The sequence below is a fragment of the Zootermopsis nevadensis genome, unplaced genomic scaffold (genome assembly GCF_977971745.1).
Source record: "Zootermopsis nevadensis isolate Lab colony 2312 unplaced genomic scaffold, Znev_1.0 Znev_ptg000016l, whole genome shotgun sequence".
In the NCBI taxonomy this organism is placed as follows: domain Eukaryota; kingdom Metazoa; phylum Arthropoda; class Insecta; order Blattodea; family Termopsidae; genus Zootermopsis; species Zootermopsis nevadensis.
The window spans coordinates 9117786-9138032 of record NW_028259148.1 but is presented as its reverse complement, the minus strand read 5'-3'; the positions used below and the strand labels follow the sequence as shown (position 1 = coordinate 9138032).

The 20247-nt window shown below is 35.4% G+C and overlaps 1 protein-coding gene across 7 annotated transcripts in view; it reads left to right on the top strand.

Moving 5' to 3' along the window:
• Atg10 (Autophagy-related 10) overlaps positions 1-20247 on the top strand; it is a 507888-nt gene that overhangs the window by 381404 nt on the left and 106237 nt on the right. For all 7 annotated transcript variants that reach the window (XM_087349893.1, XM_087349892.1, XM_087349890.1 and 4 more), the window contains one exon: positions 18330-18365. In XM_087349893.1, coding sequence (XP_087206019.1) covers positions 18330-18365 — 36 coding nt within the window. The remainder of the gene's footprint in view (positions 1-18329; positions 18366-20247) is intronic.

Genomic DNA, 20247 nt, shown 5'->3' with positions numbered 1-20247 from the left:
ATCGAGTCATGGTAGTATAAACGTTGCATTTGTGATGGAGAAATATTATTAAACTCTTGACTTGTTTAAGTGTTTGATTTGTTTAATGTGTTGACAGTCATAGATAAGCATTTCGTTATGTTACTCAAGAATTTAATCTCGTAGTGAGTGAAGAAACTGTAATATATTTTTATGCACAGTAATTAAAATGGATTAATTATTTTAATTATTATGAAGTTGAATGTCTTCTAGGATATTGCGTCATGTATTATCGTAAGAATTGACCGGCATTTTTGATGTGCTTAATATTTCCCTCAGGCGCAGAAACCGTCTTTGAAACGTCTTTCAGTTCCTAGCAGACTACACGGCGTAATATACCGAAGACAAGTTATCTTCATACACTCGGTCATGTGAACCTGAAATCTTTAATTTTAATGTTTAAAACTTAAATTTCTGATGACAGTGACTAGATGTGTCTGTCTTATTTTGTATGTGTACGGAACTCCAACACGTAACAAGTAATTAAAATGCAAAGTATGTTGTTAGGCTTATGGTAATACTGCCCTCAATGAAAGGAGAGCTTACAGACTGTAATACATTTACAAAACCGTAGGCGATCAACTGAATTGATACGTAATGACATTACACAGGATATAATAATTTGTAGAACATCATTTATGTAGCGTAGCATGAATTTGGTGGAAATATCCCTTTGTACAAATAATTTTCACCTGCATAAAATAGTAGATGTGACATCTTAAATATTATCTATAACTATTGTGGCATAACTGTAATCTGTCATTTGTTGGGATTAAAATAGGAGAATATATTATGTATGTTTAATCATATTGTTTATGTGTTCCGCCGAATTTAATATGAAATTGTAAATTTTTGTGAACATTATTAAGAAAGAGAATATCTAATTGGTTAGTGGTAATTTTTTAAAATCACTATTAGACTGCATACAATGTAAAAACCTTAAGAATATCTCACAACATAAAATTAATTAATTTTGTTATTCACAAAACAAGCTAGCGAATTTCAATCTAATATATAATTCTGTTTATTAGGAAATTATTGACAGCAGTATAGATTTAGAGGTCCTTGATTTTTTATTATAACTTATCAATAAATACAATCTATAGCCTGCGATATATTTTGAAATACATGTGTTGGTTATTTGGTGATAATTTTGTAAAACCACTATTTACGAATATCGTGAATATGGTAACTACGATACCAGTTCTGTAATATGCCTATGTGTGCTATTAGGTGTTATCAGGTTTCGTAATTAAACTGTATCTTTAAGTAATACTTTATAATTTCCATCAATAGTGATGCGTAAGTTTTCAGGATCACAAAATATCATGGGTACTACACCATTTTACAAATTGTCCCACAACCAATCTGTTAGTCACATCTGTTGTGGAAGCAACGTTACAGCCATATAGCGTATGTTCTGTAAATATGTTTAATAATTGGTGTCCACGGATACGCGTTTTAAAGACATTTCTTCCTGATTAAATTTAACAGCTTACATAATAGTCAAATCGCTGGCTGCATGAAGGACGTTCGTTTCATTTGCATAAAGGAGCATCCATCTTGTAAATGATGTTTTTTAAATCTCACAATATGGCTGGTACACATTATTTGTTGACTTTTTGGAACGTGTTTTAATATTTAGCTGATTGTATGACCGGCAAAGAGGGATATATAGCATGATTATAAAACCAGAAATTCATACTAAATTTTGATCGAAAACCTTGAAGGAAGAGACTTTGGAAGACCTAGCTGTAGATGGGTGCAACTGTTAAAATTGATCTTAGAGAAATAGAAAATGATAATGTGGGCAGAATTGGGTCCGGTGTCCTACTCTTAAAACAGTGGATAAATAGGCCTGTATTCGAATAAATACTTACTGTGGTTATCAGGGGACAAAATATGGCTCCTCTTTTCTTCAAGTCTTGCTATAAATTCTTTTTTGTTCAGTTTGTGCTATATAATCTCAACCCCAAAACATTGGTTTCTAACCCGCTGTCTTTCTCTGTAATTGCAACCCTGCGTTAACACGGGAATCTACAACTAAAACGTTTACTTTGCCAATTTCATTGTAATCTAATACCAAAACCCTTTTGCATGTCATTTTGGCTACCATTTTCCTATCTTCTTCCTGACACATGCCTCAGAGCTATTCTGTGTTCCCACACCAAGGAATATCGTATCGGGAATACGCGGTGTACAAAGAATTTGTCTCTCTCTGCAGACAATTCTGAAACGTTTAGAAGGGTGCTAGATCGACACTGGAAAATAAATCGAGCTATTTCTACAGCACCGTGGCACTAAAATATCATAGACTTATACTGAGTTTACTAGCACACCACTAACATGAGGAGGTTTAAATGTAAATAATCGGTGCTTGCCCTATGTAATAGTTTTTGGATGTTAGAATCGTAACAACAAAGCATCTTGGCGCACTGTTCTGCGCTGCTGAATCCAATCTGTACCTTCACAACACATTGTGTTCTATTATTTTATATATGATCATTGTACACTTCCTTACGTGTTTAAAAATATTATTGCATGCACTGATGTATGTTTACAATTACTTTTGAACGAATTTATCATTAACTAATTGTAATGGTTTTTTAAGATGGTATATTGAAATTAATGTTACGGAGTTTCTGGATTTTATCCGTTGTCAAAATTTTAGGTAATTTTTTTCTAACGTATCAACCTGAGTTGGTACTTTCTAGTTTTTCCCCTGAAGATGGAAACATATCCAGTTTTCGAAACGTTATTCTGTTCAGATTATTGGACGGTAGAGAAAGTACAGGTACTTAGGAGGACGAATAGACCATTAAGAACGAAAGTCGATATGAGTCAAATATCGTAAGAGGTTAGTAGAAACTCGTACATTTTCATTATTTTGCTGTTCGAAGTTCAAATACGAAGAGGGAACTATGAGACGAGAACAAATTTAAGAGTTGTTTAAAGAATTGTCAAATTTTGTGCGTATATGGATATAACAAAGTATTTTAAATCATAACCGGCCACCTTATCTGATTACAAGCTTAAACTTAAATCATGTAAATTTTATTGAAACATATTTACACTTTATTTTATTGAAATATTAAACAGCTGCATTTGAAATATAAAATATTTTAAAATCAATATGTTTTGGGTCACACATCTTATGTAATTCGAGACCCGAGTCAGGCAGGAAAAATACATCGTGTGACCTCGCGAATCGCTGGCTTTTAATGCAAAAATAAGAACTACACGCAACATTTTCGTAAGAAAACATGGATGGAGGAAACCACATGAAATACTTAGGTGTAGATGGGAGGACAATTTTAATCTGATTGGGCCTATTAAAGAATTGGTTTATGAGGGTGTGAACTAGATTTGTCTCAGTATGAGAACCAGTAAGTCACGGGTTTTGTGAACACGGAAATGGATTTAAAGTTTTATAAAAGACGAGGAATATTTGAGCAGCTGAACGACTACTAGATTTTAAAGGAGCACTTTTTTCCATGGAATTAGATGATATGTAACTCAATCATTTGCGATTTATGACTGACTGTATTTTCTAACAGGGACATTAAAAGATATTACGATGTCAATAGACAATATAGACAATAATATGATTAATTGTCATTATATTTCTGAACTACGCCCGTTGGTTGAAATATATTTTAATACAATGCTAATAACGTTAAAGATTTTTAGTGCGCCAATATCTGTGAAAGATGTGTACAACTTTGAAATAACATAATAGTTTATTGATAGGGTTTGCAAAAGGCTCTGTAACTTATAGGACACCAAGATTGTAGTTATGTATTTATGTATCAGGATATGACGTCAATTTCGATGCAATGTTTTGCCAAATATAACAATAAAATAATATTAGTGGTAGTGGAACCCTTGAAAAGATATCGGGTATATGTTTCGAATTGGGAGGGATGGTAGGGGAATTCACGGGGCGGATTCCCGCGTCAATTTTAATGCAGTGTTTTGTATGCATCATTGATTCCCTGATTTAGTTAGGCTGTGGCAGCCAGCCCTTATCGCATATTCTGGTCATAAAATACTAACGCACACGTTAATATGGAAATAATGCAAGAAAAATAAGGGTGTTTTTGTGGTGAACAAATGGAAGGGGTGGTGACTAGATCTTGAGGTGGTATTTCTCATGCTACCGTTTACAATTTACCTAGCATTCCATGTTCCAAATCGTAAGGTCGTTTTTCATCTTTTAAGTGGTTCCGAAGAATCCATCCAAGCCACATTTCTAACATGTCAGGTTTTTTACTTTGATGTTTTATTAGCACCCCGCCCAACTCCCAAACTGGTGGACCACCCCTTGTCAGTAGGTCTCAACTGGTTATTCAGTATTTTAGCAAGCTACCCTCTACATCTGTAGTCTTAGACCTGAGAACACTCCGTGCCATGATAATCTGACGCAATTATAACACTAAGGTACCTTTAATAACAGCCCTTTAGCACAAATAATCCCCACTGTCTTTTTGCAGATCTGTGCTATAATTTTTATAGCCTACTAATTTAACGAGTACATTAATCTACGCAAGAGAGATTAGAAAGATTTCTATACTAAAAACGTGAACCAATACATCCTGAGCTGTATGTACTGCACATGCTCTTTAGTGCTTCTATCTGTTGTAGGCATAGGCAAACTGCTGATACATCTTCAGAACTTTCTAGGAGGGTTATGGTCGAAGAGGACGAACATTTTTTGTATATCTTGAAGTTTTATCTTGAAAGTGATTTTGGCAACAATGAAAAATATTACTTTTATAATCATGATCCGTCATTTGTAATTCGTTTGTAATTTTAACAACGAGAATATTTAGACGAGTTTAACATAGCTGTCGCCTTCGGATAATACACCAAAGACCATCAACCATTTACGACCAAATTTTTGTTCTCAGAGGATGTAAAACCTGATAAAATTCCGTAAATACGACAATTTGGTGCCACAGTAACTAACTGTGACCAGCGATACGGAATGCACGCTGGTTCGAGTCTCGGGGAAGAAGAAATTTTCTCATGAGCTTTCGACCAGTGTATGGGACCGGTGCCAATCCAGCATCGTGAAGAAATTGGGTAGCTACAATAAGTAGCGTAATCCGGTCAGGAAAACTAGCAATGGCTGGGGGTTCGTCGGGCTGACCACACGTCACCGTGTATCTGGTTGGATGATCGTTCACCTCTGCTTAGGTATGTGAACGTGAGGCCAGCAGCCAGCTAGTCGGCTTTGGCTCTCAGAGGGCTGTACGCCACGGATTTAATTTAATTTTGTAACTAACTGTAAGTTTACAAATAGATGAAAAAATGATGGAGTAAGTAGTGTTACTGATAATGTATGTTCACGGTAGTATTCGACTAAAATATCTTTTGAGGCTAAATATCCGATTCATCAGCGTGCCCGGGACAACTCAAAAGTTGGGATGGATTGAATGAGCGTGGCATAGAAAGGATGGGTTCAATAATGGTGTATGTCAAAGCCGAAACCGTTCTACTTTATAGAAATGAGGAAATATACGGAAAGCCGGATCAAATTCATTAAAAAGCATTGTGATTTCGTGTAAAAGAATATGTTTGGCTGCTGTGTGGTTGTTATGTTAACTTGAAAGAGTGGGACAATGTTCTGTATGAATGAAAATACTGTAAACATATTTACAGTCCCGTTTTATAGTTATATTTTGTGACTTTAAAAGTATAAGCATTAAACTGGCAAAATGAAACCAATAAACGATTTCTTATTCATTCTTATGGACTGCATTCCAACTACAACGTTTGCTACAGAGAAAGTCTAAGTTCAACAAATCACATTATAGGTGAAGAAATAATTCTTATCGTGCGAATAAGAAATTTCTACATTATTCCTTTGTTAATTATCTTGAAATTTGATTCCACCTCATAGAACGCGGGAAATTGGAAAAGTGTTGCGGAGTCTGGGGTCTTTCTTATATTCCACTGCTTTTTGTTTCCGCCTCTAACGACATCAGATATTGAGAAGACGAACAAAGAAAAATATATATAAAAAAGAATTTGTCGTTTCTTGCGTTATAAGTGACACGGTTCTCGGTTATGTTTTATGAGTTGATAACTGGTTTCAGATCGTAGGAAGTTAAAAATATGCGTGCAGACTTAAAAAAATGGGGAAGTTAGATCTATAAATTATCCATGAAACCAACATGTTAGAAAGAGTCAACTTTGTTTTGCGTTCTGTTATTTGAAAGAAAGATATTGAAGCCAATGTTCTTTGTAGAGAGAGATACAGTTTGCGTGTTTTCGTATGATAAATGAATAGTTTATTTTGACTTGCAGTGTGTCACTTTTGATAAAAACGTTTCTTGACTTTATAGTTTACAATTTTGTAACAACACGCGGTGTGTTTTCTGAAATATATTAGAAAAGTTTCTATAGGGATTTTATTTCAGTTTATCTTTTACAATGTTCGTTTGTTCATAATCCACAAAGGGATACTAACAATGAGTATTTTAATACACATGTCAGAAACATATTTTTATATGTGTAAGAAACTAAAATCTTAATACAATAAAATTTATATAGGAAGCGAGTCCTTTACTGGGTCTTGTTCTTGCTTGATTTCTGTAGTACTTATAAGATCATTAATGTTTAGATATATATATATATATATATATATATATATATATATCGAAAATAGAGTACTGTATCGATAATAGAACACACATTATTATAGCCATGACAACGTTGAACGTCTTGGGAAATACAGTAAAATTGAAGATTATATTTAAGAAATATTTAAAAGTAGATCATATTTAGGGAATGCTTCCATTATTATTTTTTATTTTCATGTTGCCTGTATAGAGACGTTAATTCTAAAGGTTAAATTATAATTTACCATTTGTTTTGTATAATTTAAATTTGTTTTTGTCATTAATATTGAAGGAAATGTCTACACTGAGAATGTTTAAGAAATGTGGGTGCTGAGGATAGTATTTGGGCCCAATAGACACGCAATAAAACAGTCATGAATAGTATTTCATAAAGAAGTGTTTATTAATTGTACTCTTTACCATACAGTCTGTTACATATAAAACTTCGGCTTTCGGGGATCATGCGTGTTGAATATTGAAATGTAAAATTGGTACTACGCATTTCTATCAAAACCCAGAATAGGACATTCGTATATACCATCATCAAGATCCTTTATAGCATGGTAGCTCAGTATGTAAAGTGAAGAGTTGCGAACAAATGACCCAGGTTCGATTCCCGGTATGAACGTCAGGAGTATTATTTCGCCACCACGTCCACAACAAAATTACACGTGGAATGCGTACCGTGTGACTCTACTTCTAGGAACAAAAGTGGGCTTTTATTTTTAAGTGTTGTCGTAGTTAGAAATGAGTGGATCCTTACCTCATCGCCTCAAGTACTTTCGTGACAAGAAAACTCATCATAGTTGGGATTTGTGTAGCACTCGGCAGTGTTAAATATAGAATGTTCTAAAAATATATATATATTCAATGAATGTAATATATTCATTTTAATAAACTAAACCAATACATACGTTAACATTGACGCTTAGGAAATTAGAAAATATATTTTAGGTGTTAAAAATTACCACTGTTAGCTTCGTGGCACAGTTGATAACAGTGAGTAACAGACTGACAAGCGGCCGGTAAAATTTCTGTTGTGTATAAATCTTTTTGGGGCATCGTGTAATTCCAACTTCGGAGAAAAGTGACATTTCAGGTTCTCACGGAGGCGAGGATGAAGACAACTGTTTCTTGTATGTTGCGCCTCGTAGTAGTGTAGAAATTGACCGACGTTTTAGGGTACTTTCTGCCTGTATCATCAGGGCGATGATCTCTCTAATGAGACAATAAGAACCTCTGAAAAGTCTGTAAACTTCAGCTCCTTAACTCTTGAGAACCGGAAGTATATTAATATACCATTTCTCTCTCAAAATAATTCAATTAATAACGCCCTGAAGTTTGACGTAAGTTTCGAAAAACTCACTGTCTATGTATGGAATTATATATATGCATATGCACACTACACATACACGTCTGTATCAGGTGTGTCTGGAATAATTATAATGCGGCCATTATTAATTATTCAGAACACATTCTTACACGATGTGTACCATTTAAAATTCAAACAACAACCATCAGATATCACAAGTAGGTTCAATGTTGTGTAACAGAATCCCCCAACCGCCCCGTGCCATTATAGTCAAGGTCATGCTAGTTGCTAGGCCGCTGTTAACGTCTGTTGCGCAGGGACATGTTGGTACGAACATGTATTCACTAAAACGACTTGTACTCATTCACGAACTTTATTTCTCATCGAAATCACTTGCTACTATGGGTGAAGCATTTAGAAATTCGTATCATGGCAGGGAAGTACCGAATAAGACAACAATACACCGACTGGTAACAAAATTTCGGGACAGAAGATGTGTTTATCGAAAGACAAAACAGCTGAAAAGGTAGTACGTAGTAGTTAGTATTGCATTTTAAATGGAACACTCTTTATAACATATGCATAAGTACATAAACTGAACCATTAAAGCAAAGAATCTTCCTATATGACCGTGAGCTACAATTATGAGATATATCGAGAGTATCGCACTCCCATCAAATTCAGCCTGTTCATTTCAATTCAATCACTTTCAGTATAACAGGTATACAGAACAGCCAATAAGCTGTGAAATGATTAGGCGCATACTATATTGAATGGGGAGCGCATCTGTGATTGATTTCAAACCAGGTTTTCATCAAATTTTGCATCATTAATTGGTATTTAAAAGCCGAATGCATAAATTAGTAGACTCTACCACGCCCATCTATCGCTTACAATGTGCGATTAGATTGAAGCCGGCTTTCAATTTGCAATACGAAATGAGGAATTATGAATTTGTTCACGTTTCAGAGATGCGTGCCTCAAATATAACTGGATATTACTAATAGATAAATAAGGGTGAAAAGACATATTTCGTTTTTAATAAATTCAAGAATTTTAAATACGGTCTTCTATTTCTCCTATTTACGAGGTTTTGACCTCGAATATAACCTTGCAGTTCGGCAACCCTAAATGAGGAATATCATGGTCTTTCTCCCCCCAGGAAGATAATGTGCGTTATAAAGCCCGCGGAAGCTTCGTTTTACATAATTTTAAATTGACAAATTTTTCATTTTATGTTACGTAATTGTACGTTTGATAAATTGCCATTAATGAACCAAATATATTTTTTAAATTTATATAAAACTTACTAAAAACTTTAATATCTTGGAATTTAATTGTATTATGTTTCGGGGAAAATTCCTGAAGTTGACTCTTTTCTGGGATTTTGCATACTGCAGTCTGATATAGATTGACCGACGTTTCGGATATGTTTACTGCATTATCCTGATGATGGAGACATTAGGCATCTCTGAAACTTCGGTCAATTTCTATGAGATTACACCCTCAACATTCTAGATAAGCCTTTATACTCTCCGCCGTGATAACCTGAAATATCACTGGGAAAGATTTTGTTTCGTAATATTATATTTCATTAAATTTTTATAAATATATTCGAATTTACCAATTCCAGAATCACAATTTATTACAACTGAAATTTTGTTACCCTTAATCCGTTCAAATAATATTTTATCACTGAAATCTGCGAAGTATTTAGAAAAATAAATAGTAGGAAATTAATGTAATAAATTCTTGTTGTTTGCAGTGGAATGTCCTCCCAGTGGAATATATTTTTTTAAAGTAATAATGTTGCTACAAAGCGCAATACGAAACCACAGGTCCATTACTTGTTCGCTGTTTCTCTGATTTACTCTTAGTGACATATAGCACTCAATGTCCATAAGCAACAGAGTGTTATCGCAAGATTAGATAATTTCAGTAAATCATTTTTATTCCTAGTCTCAGTAATGCATAGACATTGAATGTCCCTAGCGCTACATTCAGCGTGCATAAGGGATAGATCGTTATCAAATAGATGAAGTGATAAACACGCTCCATCACTTTTATAAACTTATCTTTTTTAACTGCCGTCACTGCTTTTTACATATAAGCGATTAATTTTTACTGTCGATGAGGTTTTAATTGTATAAATCGGTGCAATAATGTAATATGTTACAAATATTAAATAGTTTTATAAAACATTATTTTACAGGCGAAATATTTTCGTGAAGATTAAGTTATATTTTGAATGAAAGAATTGTCGAGTAACGCCACAGAGTTTTTTTGACAAGCTAATAGTCTCTCAGCTGGTCAGTAGTTCCCCTGACATTTTAATGAACCCTGAATTTCACTACCGTGTTCACAAAAGCGCGCAACTGGTCCCTGTTCTCAGCCAGATGAATAAAATTCACACTGTCCTACCCTACTTCCATTCTGATTCCATCCTTATACGTACGTCCTTCATGAGTTCTACATATCTGTCTATCGCAGGCCTTGATTTAATCATTCTGATATCATTTGGTGAAGAATACAAATATGGAGCTTCTCATGATACAACATTCTCCAGTCTCTTGTCATTTCACCCCGCAAAGATCCATATATTCTCCTCAAAACCCTGTTATTATATATCCCCATCCTGTGTGCTTCCTTTAATGTGTGACCGAGTTTCACACTCAAAGAATCCACAGGCAAAGTATGTTTATTTTTCTTTTATTTTGATATTTCGTTTCCAGAGAGCGGTCGGGAACAGAAATAATTCATAACTGGCAGCAAACAGTGTTAAAAATGTACTGTCCGCTTCTGTTAGGTCTGATGTTGAATGTATTTTTTATAACCCCTTCCCCCCCCCCCCCCACGAACTATATGCATTTGATCCTATGGTCTTCTTTTTCTTACGTACCGAATCAAAACATGTGGGCAGGAATAGGAAATAACCGATGGATTTTGAAGTTTTCAGTTTTACGTTCTGGCCTTTTTAACCTAGGGAAAGAGATCGTTACATCCATTAGACGACTGGGTGGTCCTCTTGCCGGTCTCATCGTCGTGGTAAAGGAACATTCTTATCGAGAATGAAGTCTTAGTTGTGGTCTGTAAATTTGTTGGCTGAGCTATCACAATTTTTAAGCTTTCAGCCTTTTAAAATAATATCTTTCATTTCCGTTAAATTCTTCTTCCAATTTAAAAAAAGAATTGTTTCCAGTTTTGTAATGCGTCATCATGGCGTGTTCTTAATTTATTAGTTTTGTGTCTGATCCACCTTTCTTCACACAGAAGTATCTTGTTTAAACAAAACTAAATGTTTCGGCTAATACATAGACAACATCAGGTCTACACACAGAACACGGTCCTACACGTTCAGCTACAATTCCAACGATCAATAAGACAGAATGCAGGTAAGGCGTATCATAATTATAAATAAACTTAGATATAAAAAATACAGTAATATATTTATAATATCGTATAACACATAATTTATTGATATAGAAACATGTCGAGACACCAAGAGAACAGGACAAATACATAAAAAATCATTGGAGGGAATCAATCTTTATTTACATATGGAATGCGTGAGAACGTTTATTTTAAATATTTTTATTTTTGAATTTTAACAATATATTTTAGCAGGAAGACATTTCAGGTTTCCCCCGTAAACAACGCTCTATGTGCACTTTTGTAGCGGAACTTTTTTGACTTTTGTCCTCAATCATTTGCTACAAAGCATTATTATAAGGTCAGTTACAGATTTGGTGTGTGGTTAGAATAATTATATGTAATTGACATTTATAAGTTTCTTCCCTTTAATAATGTTGTATATCAAGAGATGGAACGCAAAAGTCTGAAAAAGTTTCACCAAAGAAATGCCATACAGCGTTATTCTAAAGTAAACCTCATTTATATTGTAAATAAATACGTTCCGATAATGGCTGTATAGTAACCGAAACATGTAGTCTATGTCTAAACGACAACAATAAAACAGATTATTTACAACAGTGAAGAATGTCTGTGGATCAGATACAAAACCAGAAGTAGAGAAGTGAGGGTCCCAAATTGTGGGTTGTAATAACATGAACTTGTAGGTAAGCATCTCTGAAACGTCGATAAATTACCAGACTACACGAAACATCAGTCCAGAAGGCAGCCTTCTTCAAATGGAGGTAAACGTCGGTGTCTACATTTAAGTCCACGCCGCGTTACAACCCAGAAGATCAAAGTCGACTATTTGAGATAATCATTTCGTGTCTTTGACGCACTGTACTGAAATCGCTTTACCACTCCGGGCAGACAACCAGAGCAGTTGCATTGTGTGAAATATAAGAGAGAAAGTTGAATGAATGTTAATACCTTGTTGCACAAAAGTGAACAATTAATTTTGTTCATTTCCCGCCCATGGCAAGCAGTCCGTTACATAGGAGTAATGTCTATCGTATCGGAATGGTTTCAATTGTTTCGTGACGTGAACAAAAAATCGATAGGGCGTATCGTATCGCATTGCTGTAAAACCTATTCATCAATAAATTATGGCGTTTTTAGACGAGTCAAAATGTGTGGACAGAAAGGGATGGAGAATGTTTTATTGCTCAGCAAAAATGCTAAATCGTTAAAAAATTTGAAGTGATGATGATATTGGTCAGTGATTTTGTTTATACATAATTCAAAATCCATAATACACAGTGGTTAGTTTGTTTGCGGTAGTGGAATAACAGTTTAAAAAGTGTAGACTGTTACTATTTTATTATCATAGTTTACTTTCGTCATCATTGTTATATTCTTCACGAATAAGCAGTGTCCACAACGGTGTTCGCCTAAAATGTGTATCTTATTCTTATAATGAATTTGGATTAAAACTGACTTATAGTTTCTTTAATATCCTCTAATGGGTTGCAAGTAGTCTGTCTATTGTTCTTCATCCTTCTAACCTAACCTAACCATATGATGTGAAGCTTTCAAGGCGTTCACGCTACGAGCCACAGTCAACAACAGACTTGAAAATGAGGACAGAAATGGTCCTCGAAACGTCGGCGATTAATCAACATCTAACACGGCTGATAGCCTGAGAAGACTTTATTAATAATCTAACCAGTTTCCTAAAGTATAAAGTTGGTATAAAAGACGTTAAGTTGTACACCTTATTTTAAACTTGATTGTAAAATTATGCTGTATATTATGCCTTCAACTGTCATAGATTAAATCAGTGGTCAGTAAACATTTCATTATACAGAGGGCCGTAGAAAACATTAATAATGGTGATTGTTTGCTCTTACGTATAGATAATACATAAGCCTATATATTCATATCCATTTTCTTTTCACCAGCAGGACATTTATGCCCGTCTCTCATTGGCTATTTCGCAAATTACGTGACGGGGCGCATGAAGACGTTGCGACGGCCACATGCGTCCCACGGGCCCCATCTTGCAGACACCAGAATTAGATTTTGTGGTATTTTCAGATTAAAAATTAATACTGAATGTGTGGATGCATAAGATATAAGCTAACACTACTTTAAAATGAGACCGGCACAGAAACCAGTATTTTTATTGCGCGTGTTTTATAGAATTATACGTACATATATAGAAATGAAAGCCACGGTGGTCTAGCGGTTAGAACGCTGGCCTTGTAATCCTGGGGTCTCGGGTTCGATTCCCGGCGGTGCCCGAATTTATAACTTGTGTTGGGCAAGGCCGTGGTCTAGGCAACACGGAGTTTTCCCAGTGACATCCCAACAATTACTCCATTCACACACAGAAGAAGGCAATGGCAAACCACTTCTGGATCATCTGCCAAGAACTTATATGAACAGATCCCAGTCCGAGAAAAGGATGGAAGGATCCTGTTCATATGGACCTGTCGTCAGACAGAACACTTAAAAAAAATGTAGAAATGGATCTTGAATATAGTCTGAATTCCTATGCTTACTTGAGGACTCTTGCGAGCATGATAACAAATGTCTGAGATAAATAAAAGCGGGAAATTTCTTGATTGGCTGACGGGTTATCGCTGAAGTAACCACAGTGCTCGATAGAGTTCGTAATTGCACTTGGCTACCTTAAATCTATTATTTTACAAGCGTTTCTGAGAAGCGGTTGATGTATTGTAAGTAAATCTTCCATTGGTTGGCTGTCTTCTGGGATATGGCTCTGTGTAATCTTGTAGAAGTTTACCAACATTTTAGAGGTCCTTGCTTAGCCTTGTTAGACCTGTGAAACGTTGGTAAACTTTTATCAGACTCTGTAAGATTTGAGGTTTTCACGGCGGTGAGTCTGAAGATTGCTGTCTTCTGAGTTGTTGCGACGTGTAGTCTGGTAGAAATTTACCGACGGTTTAGAGGTCCTTGCTGCCTCCATCATTAGCCTGATGATGGTAGTAGCAACAAGCCAGTAGACAACCATCTTCTATCAGAGAACACGGCGCTATAACCCTGAAGACAGCCATCTTCGGACTCATCGCCGTGATAACCTCAGTTCCTATAGAATCTTCTCTTGTGTACCTAATAGTTACTCTTTTACCCTTCAAAACCTAATTGTAACTATTTGTCCCCACATGCTTCAAACAGTCACTAATATTTCGTATGTATTTATTGGTTTTTTACTTTTGTCACGTTAAACTTGGATTATTTCCTTAAACAGAATTATTCAGTTAAGTGATGGTGAAGAGTAGTGTTTTCTTTGCGATACTGATTTTTAAAATATTATTTAATCGAGTTTCAAAGGTTTAATTCTGCATATTTAACAGTTCGTTAATATTTTTTATTCAAATGCAAATTATGTGGTAGTTTTCTTAGCGTATTAATGGATCCCAAGTTTTAAGAACATTATTCAGTTGATATAGCGATAATTGTTTATTTTATCCTGCGAAGTGGGACTCCTAAGTGAGCTCTCTCATTTTTGTACGTGTGTTATATCAAGGAACTTTAGAATTAGAGTTTAGCTAGATTTTTGTCGGAGTCATAGCTTAAGGAAGAGATGGGCATTTCTAAATCGCGAATCTTTCAATTCTCCTTACTAGATTCTATCAAGAACCTAGATGTAGACATGGAAACTTTTAAATATTAAGAAATAAAGTTGAAGGACATAATTTAAAAAAAATATATTGACAAAAGCTTGTTGACAGACAGCGTTGTTTGTTCAAAGTTTGCACTAAGAATGATTATTTACAGCCAGCGGATACCATATATATAACTGTCAGAAAATATTGTTTTGGCGTTATAAAAGGAGAAAGTTATATCATCGCTGACAGAAAACTCTTTATGTGCTATGTTCTATGCGACAGTGCCGTAGTAATTAACTTTAACAAGTTGGCTGCATTGGTTGGCATGCGCAGGATCGTACGATATTTAAGCGGGGGTTGGGAGTGATGTTGTGGTGGTGGATAAGCTGACATGCTAATGGCGTTTTACTTCGTGGGTAAGAATTGATATTTTTATACCCCTTTAATTAAAAGAAAACTAAACAGGACCTAATGCATCAGTTGCTAACGAAGTTTTTTTTAAAATATTTGAGACATGTTTCTCTGGCAATTAATTAAAAACTAGAGCTATCTTTTCATCGTCTAACATACCGTCAAATTATTTAAAATAACTTAGGTTGTATCTATTGTTTAATATGTTTGTTAGTAATATTCTGAAACATGGAACATTTTGAAACATAGAATCAAGAACATAACTTAAAAATTCCGTCAATTTAACAAATGACGTAAATTACCCCATTTCTTGTTAACATTTTGATTTTTGCAGGGTTTTTAATATTTAAAATAAATCAACTATATAGAAGTGTTTTTGAAGGGGTAGTTAACATTTAAACATATAGAAACGTATTTTATATAATTCTAAATGGTGAAAGGATAAATTAAAACCTGTAAAAATTATAAGTAGATAACAGTAAATACAGATTCGTAAATTTTGGTTTTGAAAAAATGTTAGTGTCAAGGGTTTCGTGAGAATCGAAATTTATGTAGTTGGGCCCCGAATATATGCATGCATGAAGCTGGTATGTAAAATTACATGTTAATTCTGTAAGAATGGTCCTTGAAATGTCTGTTATTATAAAAATGTGTCTACGAAATGCTTCTTTCAGAACTTTGTCACAGTTTTTCGTCGAAAGCATCGTCGATCCAAATTGGCCTTGTAACTGAGAATTCTAACATCCTTTTACAAACACTGCTCTTCAGTCTTCTAGTTTCGTGTTGATTTCAAGTGGAACGTTTCTCTAGTCTGTCTGTCTGTCTCTCCTAGTGGAGCTAGTTCCATTTCCCAGATTAAATTTTTGATGTATCGTTTTGTGAGATGTCACATATGCCTTCGAGGTTTTGGGCTTAACCTCCCGCCGCACTAACACCCCTCCTCCCATGCTTTTAGCCTCACACTTCCTTCCCCAAACAAAGCTTAGCAAAAAGGCAGTAACGATAAATTTGGTTACTATGAATCTACTTTAGAAAGGGTGAGTAAGACAACCCAATCTGCTAATAGGTGTACTTTTCAATGGAGATGGAGCCTCTAAGTGTTCTCAACACTTCGCTTACTGAATCAAGTTATGAATGGAAGCTCTCCGCTTTTATTTTCTCGTATTCTTTTCTCGTGCCATGCAGGGATATCCAGTTTCTGTTCACATAACTCAAGCTTTATATCTTATGGATGCATTTATGTGCATAGTCTATTTACAATTCATGTGTTCTTTATGTAATTTTTTTCATCGTCAAGGAGTTTTTAAAAGACGTTTCGGAAATGTTTCCACTTCTGTATTCAAGTGAAAGGAGTCAAATGTCTATTTTGTATCGTCCCAACTGTTCGAGGTAGTCCCTGCTGTCAATCAATGTCCTTTTAAACTCGACCAGGGGGCAGAAATATTAGACCTGTGTCCTACTTAAACACAAAACCTTCCTCATTCAATGAAAAGTCATTATATTTTTTCTTCCTTTGAGATAACGGAAAAAGTCAGTGAATCAATGTTTATCAACATGTATTTGTTAAATGCAGCTGTCTAAAATATTGATAGTCGTGGTTTCCTTTTCGATTATCGATCCTCTAAGACATGGGTTTTTAACTTTGTCAAGATCGTGGTTCAAATTCACTTTCTTGTCGATTCGCGGGCCGCACGTTTGTAAACTAGGACAACTTATGAGAACTTCATTGCATTTTATTAAAATGTTGCTAGCACACTAATAGGTTTGCAAATTATCCAGTAATTTTCTTTTAACAATTAGTCTTTAGTGATATATTTGACATTGTTCGTATTCATCCCTGTAAGTGTCCATCAGAAATACAAGTTCTGGTTGTATATTTCATGTTCTACATTAAGCTGCAGTCTACAGTTGCTCACAGCTAAACGCAGTGACAATATTAACGACATTAACAAAACAATTATTTATAGCAGAGAAAGATTTTTTTGTCTTACAAACTGGCACGGTAAGAACACTATAAATATTACACGGGCGGTGTATTAAAAATTCTAGCTCTAAGAGAATTAATTCCGTGTTGGAACTTGTAACGTTGTGTGTCGAAAATTAATAACCACGCCACGCAGAGGTATAACTCCACTAATTCTTGACGTCGCCACTAGGTAGCGTGAGTGATCAGCTTCAAGTCCCGGCCTCTGAGAAATAGAACAGGTCTGAAAACAGTGATCTTATTAATGAAACGGTAATGATGTCTGATGAATTTCTTGTAGAGGTTTGAAACTAACATTTCTAGACACAGGCTGTAGACCTACTGTTGAATGTAAGTTGTTTGTAAATACAGTCAAGAATTATGGGAAAATTCTAAAGCAATAAACACATACATGCTCATATTTGTTATCACATCAGGTCAAAAATTCCTTAACAGCATTACAGACCCTAACACATACAGGGAAAATACTGATTTTAAAAAATTACCACCAACAATCCAGTATTTGTCTATATATATATATATATATATATATATATATATATATATATAATATATATAAATGACTTTTAATGAGGTACTTTGGCAGTAAGATACTGGGATACTGGGAATGACCCGTTCTTCAAGTGCCTGAGCACTGCAGGTCCCAACTTTTTCGTTAGCTTTGATCTAATAGACAGTTGGTAGGACTCCTTGGACGAGGGATTGGCCCGTCGCAAGGCCTCTACCTGTACACAGGACAGCACAACACAGAAAAACGCGGACAAACATCCATGGCTTCAGTGGGATTCGAACCTACGGTCCCAGCGACCAAGCGGCACAAAGCCCACGCCGCTGACCGCGAGGCCACTGCGATACCTACTTTGGCAGTAAGAATACATTTAATATAACTAATTCTACGTGAACCACAGAAGCTAGATCTGTATCAGGTTTATGAACTCTACGCAAATAATGGAGTGTAATGGAGTATAAAAGGCATAATTTCTTTCTTCCAGGTTTTGGTATTCTGTTCCCATTGGCAATAATCAAGGGTGAGTAAATATGTTTTCTTCTAAAATTAATTTTTGATCTCATTATTGTGTAAAACGTTTGAAAGATTTAACTTAATGTGGCAAAATTGTTAAAGATAAATTAATGTTACGTACGTATAAATATTAATTAATGTTGTATTAAAAATATTTGTTAATACGTCAAAGATATAAATTACTACTCAAACTAATAACGTTTTATCAAATTTTCGTAAACACTTTTTATATCACATCTTAAATTGACATTTCAGAAAGGTTCGTATTCTGCACTATGAAAACTATTGTAATGTGGACCATTTTTAGTCTGCTGATTTTTCGTTCAAAAAAAAAGTTTTGATGTATCCCTACTTTAAAAGCTGCTACTATTTTCTTACTTAGAAACACCTTTTCTTATCAGGATAAAATAACTAGTATTGAAAGTAACTACTTTGTTGAAGAAAAATAACTTTTCTCTGAGAACAGCCAAGTGTAGGTCGGAAATGAAGCCCCTAACGCAGGCCCGAGGTATGATAATGTGCTGCTTGGTCAGGGTTATCGCACATTTCATGGGGCGGTGATAGATGAATATGTAGCAGTGCTAGAATGATAATTAGGAGGGGAAAACTGAAGAAGCCAGAGAAATCTGCTCTATTAACACTTAGTCCAACACGAATTTCATTTAATGTTAACCGGAATTGAATATTTTCTTTGAAGATTTCTGTCTTCTGGGTTGTTGCGCTGTGTAGTCTAGTCGATGTTTAACAACGTTTCAGAGGTCATACTGCCTCCGTCATCAGAGTATGAAGATTTCCGTCTTCTGGGTTGTTGCGCTGTGTAGTCTGGTCGATGTTTACCAACGTTTCAGAGGTCATACAGCCTCCGTCATCAGGGCGATGAGTATGAAGATTTCTGTCTTCTGGGTTGTTGCGCCGTGTAGTCTGGTCGATGTTTACCAACGTTTCAGAGGTCATACAGCCTCCGTCATCAGGGCGATGAGTATGAAGATTTCTGTCTTCTGGGTTGTTGCGCTGTGTAGTCTGGTCGATGTTAACCAACGTTTCAGAGGTCATACTGCCTCCGTCATCAGAATATGAAGATTTCTGTCTTCTGGGTTGTTGCGCTGTGTAGTCTGGTCGATGTTAACCAACGTTTCAGAGGTCATACTGCCTCCGTCATCAGAATATGAAGATTTCTGTCTTCTGGGTTGTTGCGCCGTGTAGTCTGGTCGATGTTTACCAACGTTTCAGAGGTCATACAGCCTCCGTCATCAGGGCGATGAGTATGAAGATTTCTGTCTTCTGGGTTGTTGCGCCGTGTAGTCTGGTCGATGTTAACCAACGTTTCAGAGGTCATACTGCCTCCGTCATCAGAATATGAAGATTTCTGTCTTCTGGGTTGTTGCGCTGTGTAGTCTGGTTTATGTTAACCAACGTTTCAGAGGTCATACTGCCTCCGTCATCAGCGCAACAACCCAGAAGACAGAAATCTTCATACTCACCGCTGTGAAAACCTCAAGTCTTACATTCTATATTATTCTTTCTTTGCCATTAGAAGCCAACTTCTAACCGCCTAAGTTATGGTATTACCTGTTTTTGTTCTACTGCTGTTTTCTGAATTCTATAATTTAATTAATCTATTGAGTTTGTTTCTCCTTGATTCCTCATCATATAAAATAGCAACTGTTATTTGATTAAGTAAGCCTGGAAACTTGTAATCCGTATACACACACACGAGTTCCCTGCAAATTCTGAATTAGTAATAGAAGATTACGTCAGTTATCTCACTTCAACTTTAGTTTTAAACTATACAAATCACGAGGCCTTAAGTATTTTAAGTACTGTAAAGTAATAGTAATACGTCATAATGTGCCTTTGATATTTGATAGCATATTAGACTAATATGCATG